Source organism: Procambarus clarkii, chromosome 28, assembly GCF_040958095.1.
Source record: "Procambarus clarkii isolate CNS0578487 chromosome 28, FALCON_Pclarkii_2.0, whole genome shotgun sequence".
In the NCBI taxonomy this organism is placed as follows: Eukaryota; Metazoa; Arthropoda; class Malacostraca; order Decapoda; family Cambaridae; genus Procambarus; species Procambarus clarkii.
Genome location: NC_091177.1, coordinates 4,811,006 through 4,816,937, shown reverse-complemented (window position 1 = coordinate 4,816,937; position 5,932 = coordinate 4,811,006). Strand labels below are relative to the sequence as shown.

The window sequence follows — 5,932 nt, the reverse complement described above, 5'->3', positions numbered from 1 at the left end:
GTGACGGAATGTTGACGGTGACCGGGAATGTTGGTGGTGACGGGGAATGTTGGCGGTGAGGGGAAATGTTGGCGGTGACGGGGAATGTTGGCGGTGAGGGGAAATGTTGGCGGTGACGCGGGAATGTTGGCGGTGACGGGGAATGTTGGCGGTGACGGGGGAATGTTGGATGTGACGCGGGAATGTTGGCGGTGACGGGGGAATGTTGGCGGTGACGGGGGAATGTTGGCGGTGACGGGGAATGTTGGCGGTGACGGGGGAATGTTGGCGGTGACGGGGGAATGTTGGTGGTGACGGGGGAATGTTGGCGGTGACACGGGAATGTTGGTGGTGACGGGGGAATGTTGGCAGTGACGGGGAATGTTGGCGGTGACGGGGAATGTTGGCGGTGACGAGGAATGTTGGCGGTGACGGGGAATGTTGGTGACGGGGGAATGTTGGCGGTGACGGGGAATGTTGGCGGTGACGGGGAATGTTGGCGGTGACGGGGAATGTTGGCGGTGACGGGGAATGTTGGCGGTGACGGGGAATGTTGGCGGTGACGCGGGAATGTTGGCGGTGACGGGGGAATGTTGGCGGTGACGGGGGAATGTTGGCGGTGACGGGGAATGTTGGCGGTGACGGGGAATGTTGGCGGTGACGGGGAATGTTGGCGGTGACGGGGAATGTTGGCGGTAACGGGGAATGTTGGCGGTGACGGGGAATGTTGGCGGTGACGCGGGAATGTTGGCGGTGACGGGGAATGTTGGCGGTGACGGAGAATGTTGGCGGTGACGGGGAATGTTGGCGGTGACGGGGAATGTTGGCGGTGACGGGGGAATGTTGGCGGTGACGGGGAATGTTGGCGGTGACGGGGAATGTTGGCGGTGACGGGGAATGTTGGCGGTGACGGGGAATGTTGGCGGTGACGGGGAATGTTGGCGGCGACGGGGAATGTTGGCGGTGACGGGGAATGTTGGCGGTGACGGGGAATGTTGGCGGTGACGGGGGAATGTTGGCGGTGACGGGGAATGTTGGCGGTGACGGGGGAATGTTGGCGGTGACGGGGAATGTTGGCGGTGACGGGGAATGTTGGCGGTGACGGGGGAATGTTGGCGGTGACGGGGAATGTTGGCGGTGACGGGGAATGTTGGCGGCGATATACTCAGTACACCAACGATAATGTATTAAAACAACTGCACACTTACCCCCGGGGCTCCTGGTGTTAAGGATATGAACATTCCCCGTCACCGCCAACATTCCCCGTCACCGCCAACATTCCCCGTCACCGCCAACATTCTTCCGTCACCGCCAACATTCCCCGTCACCGCCAACATTCCCCGTCACCGCCAACATTCCCCCGTCACCGCCAACATTCCCCGTCACCGCCAACATTCCCCGTCACCGCCAACATTCCCCCGTCACCGCCAACATTCCCCGTCACCGCCAACATTCCCCCGTCACCGCCAACATTCCCCGTCACCGCCAACATTCCCCGTCACCGCCAACATTCCCCCGTCACCGCCAACATTCCCCGTCACCGCCAACATTCCCCGTCACCGCCAACATTCCCCGTCACCGCCAACATTCCCCGTCACCGCCAACATTCCCCGTCACCGCCAACATTCCCCGTCACCGCCAACATTCCCCGTCACCGCCAACATTCCCCGTCACCGCCAACATTCCCCGTCACCGCCAACATTCCTGCGTCACCGCCAACATTCCCCGTCAACGCCAACATTCTTCCGTCACCGCCAACATTCCCCCGTCACCGCCAACATTCCCCCATCACCGCCAACTTTCCCGCGTCACCACCAACATTCCCGCTTCACCGCCAACATTCCTGCGTCACTGCCAACATTCGCCGTCACCGCCAACATTCCCGCGTCACCGCCAACATTCCCCGTCACCGCCAACATTCTCACGTTATCGCCAACATTACCGCTTCACCGCCAACATTCCCCGTCACCGCCAACATTCCCCTGTCACCGTCAACATTCCCCGTCACCGCCAACATTCCCGCGTCACCGCCAACATTCCCCCGTCACCGTCAACATTCTCACGTTACCGCCAACATTCCCCGTCACCGCCAACATTCCTGCGTCACCGCCAACATTCCCCGTCAACGCCAACATTCTTCCGTCACCGCCAACATTCCCCCGTCACCGCCAACATTCCCCCATCACCGCCAACTTTCCCGCGTCACCACCAACATTCCCGCTTCACCGCCAACATTCCTGCGTCACCGCCAACATTTGCCGTCACCGCCAACATTCCCGCGTCACCGCCAACATTCCCCGTCACCGCCAACATTCTCACGTTATCGCCAACATTACCGCTTCACCGCCAACATTCCCCGTCACCGCCAACATTCCCCTGTCACCGTCAACATTCCCCGTCACCGCCAACATTCCCGCGTCACCGCCAACATTCCCTCGTCACCGTCAACATTCTCACGTTACCGCCAACATTCCCCGTCACCGTCAACATTCCCCCGTCACCGCCAACATTCCCGCGTCAACGTCAACATTCCCCGTCACCGTCAACATTCTCACGTTACCGCCAACATTCCCCGTCACCGCCAACATTCCCGCGTCACCGCCAACATTCTCACGTTACCGCCAACATTCGCCGTCACCGCCAACATTCCTGCGTCACCGCCAACATTCTCACGTTACCGCCAACATTCCCGCTTCACCGCCAACATTCCCCCGTCACCGCCAACATTCCCCGTCACCGCCAACATTCCCGCGTCACCGCCAACATTCTCACGTTACCGCCAACATTCCCCGTCACCGCCAACATTCCCGCGTCACCGCCAACATTCTCACGTTACCGCCAACATTTCCCGTCACCGCCAACATTCCCTGTTACCGCCAACATTCCCGTGTCACCGCCAACATTCTCACGTTACCGCCAACATTCCCCGTCACCGCCAACATTCCCGCGTCACCGCCAACATTCTCACGTTACCGCCAACATTCCCGCTTCACCGCCAACATTCCCCGTCACCGCCAACATTCCCCCGTCACCGCCAACATTCTCACGTTACCGCCAACATTCCCCGTCACCGCCAACATTCCCGCGTCAACAGCCAACATTCTCACGTTACCGCCAACATTCCCCGTCACCGCCAACATTCTCACGTTACCGCCAACATTCCCCCGTCACCGCCAACATTCCCCGTCACCGCCAACATTCCCCGTCACAGCCAACATTCTCACGTTACCGCCAACATTCCCGCTTCACCGTCAACATTCCCCGTCACCGCCAACATTCCCGCGTCACCGCCAACATTCTCACGTTACCGCCAACATTCCCCCGTCACCGCCAACATTCCCGCGTCACCGCCAACATTCTCACGTTACCGCCAACATTCCGCTTCACCGCCAACATTCCCCGTCACTGCCAACATTCCCTGTTACCGCCAACATTCCCCGTCACCGCCAACATTCCCCGTCACCGCCAACATTCCCCGTCACCGCCAACATTCCCCGTCACCGCCATCATTCCCCGCCACCGTCAACATTCCCGCGTCACCGCCAACATTCTCATGTTACCGCCAACATTCCCCGTCACCGCCAACATTCCCCCGTCACCGCCAACATTCCCCCGTCACCGCCAACATTCCCCCGTCACCGCCAACATCCCCACGTTATCGCCAACATTCCCCCATCACCGCCAACATTCCCGCGTTACCGCCAACATTCCCTGTTACCGCCAACATTCCCCGTCACCGCCAACATTTCACTGTTACCGCAAACATTCCGCGTCACGTCATTAATGGCGTGAAAACGTATGACCACAGAGGAAAATTAAACATGAAGTACTTAAGCGGTTTTGTGTGTGTTTCGTCACACCTTGGCGAGACAATGACAACAGCTGGCCCAGCGGTGGTATATACACACACAGGAATAGTGAATTGCACCGCTCTTGTGCCAGGTAAGTCCCCAACGGGCTCACTATAGCCCGTGCTACTTGGAACTTATTCTGGGTAGCTGAATCTGTAACAATAACTTCCCTCATCGTCCGCTCCTGTGCCAGGTAAATCCACTACGGGCTCACCATAGTCCGTGCTACTTGCCCCGCTCCTGTGCCAGGTAAGTTACGGGCTCACCATAGCCCGTGCTACTTGGAACTTGTTCCGAGTAGCTGAATCCATAACAACAACAACAATAACAACAAGAGTGAGAGACAGGGCGGGGAACATTGTGGGAGATTTTCTGAGTCATGCTCACGGTGTTCACCAGAGAACACCTCATCAATCGGGCTGTGATTCATACCCCAGACGGCGAGCAGCGGCGTCCAACCGCCCGTCCTCACAAGGGGCCAGATTCACGAAGCAGTTACGCAAGTTCTTAAGAACGTGTGCATCTTTCCTCAATCTTTGACGGCTTTGGTTACATTTATTCAACAGTTTACATGTATGAAAACCTCCCAATCAACTGTTGTAATTTTTATAAACAGCCTCCTAGTGCTTTGGAGTTCATAAACGGTTTAATAATTGTAAACAAAGCCGCCAAAGATTGAGAAAAGATGTACAGGTTCGTAAGTGCTTGTGTAACTGCTTCGTGAATCTGGCCCCAGGTTTCCCAACGTCAAGAAAACGGGCAGTTTAAAGTGTCGTCTCGTAACCTACCAGAGGACCCAAAACAGAAAACGGGACAGTACGTCACTTTCGCCAGCCGCTTCCATTTTCTAGTACTACCATTTTTAGCCTTGTGTAACGCATACGAGCGAAAAGCGGCGTTCTTTGTAAGAGGACAGGTTGGTGTAACAGCCTGGCTGGCCAGACCACCAACCAGGAAGCCTGGTCAGAGACCGGGCCGCGGGCCACTCATCACCGGAACCTTACCTAAGTAGACGCAAGGTTGTCAAGTTAACCTCTAAGGTCTTTCTTAAAATAAATATATCAGAAATGGACCAACAAATTACAAACTATTACTAAAATTTTCCCACCTCACCTCTCACAAACTTATTCCTGTGCATTTATACCAGTATTCCCCTTAGAATGCAAATCTGTAAATGAACAAACCCACAAGGGCCGTGACGAGGATTCGAACCTGCGTCCGGGAGCATCCCAGACACTGCCTTAATTGACTGAGCTACGACAGGGTTAAAAGACTTCACACTCACAAACTTCGTGAAGGAGGGGCACTGGGGTCATGTGTTGACCCCAACATCCTTATGACACTCCCGATAAAATCACCATTTATCCTACAAAGTTTAAAGTGGCTTGCCACAAGCATCTGGCCTTCAACCTCTTACAAACAATATGTCTTCAAGATACAGATATATCAGAGTTTGTGTACCTTCATATACTGCATTCTCGAGGTTACAATTCAATACGAGGCGTCCATCTTTAGCGTTTCCAAAAAGCAGCTGGTATACAAACCTTTCAGTTTGTTAGCATCATATTACACCGAGCGCCGCAGGAAAGGTCACAGGAAGGTAATCTTGACCCTCTAATGCTTCCGCCTTTGCAACATTTTGGCAATTAACATATTTAGCTCTGAAACAGCGGTTAGTTTCAGAAGACGTGATCAAACTATATGGAAAATGCCCCGCGAAGAATGAGATGTTTTGGGATCCTTGCTCATAGAATATTTGCATGTTGTGTGGAGAATAGCTTAGAGGCAAGAGATGTCAAGTTTACACGTTTACAAACAATAAGTATGGTGTGTGTGTGTGTGTGTGTGTGTGTGTGTGTGTGTGTGTGTGTGTGTGTGTGTGTGTGTGTTCAAAGACAAAAGACACAATTATTACAAAAACTATAAAAAAACACATACTTACCCATGACTTACCTGCTTTGTTTTTGTTAGTTTGTTAGTTGGTGTAAGTAGGGGTTAGTAAAATAGGTGCGTGGTTATTATCGGATATTAATAATTTGTTAATTGTCTCAATTAGTCTCGCTTTAGTGAATTTTGTTGATTTATTATTTAAAGTGAATTAA

The 5,932-nt window shown here is 54.1% G+C and overlaps 1 protein-coding gene across 1 annotated transcript; it reads left to right on the top strand.

Annotated features, from left to right (window-relative positions):
- The first annotated feature begins 1,212 nt into the window (after positions 1–1,212).
- LOC123755089 (uncharacterized) lies at positions 1,213–3,771 on the top strand. The gene has a single exon (XM_045737567.2). It carries the CDS (start codon positions 1,213–1,215, stop codon positions 3,769–3,771), a length of 2,559 nt encoding a protein of 852 aa, XP_045593523.2.
- Positions 3,772–5,932: the final 2,161 nt, after the last annotated feature.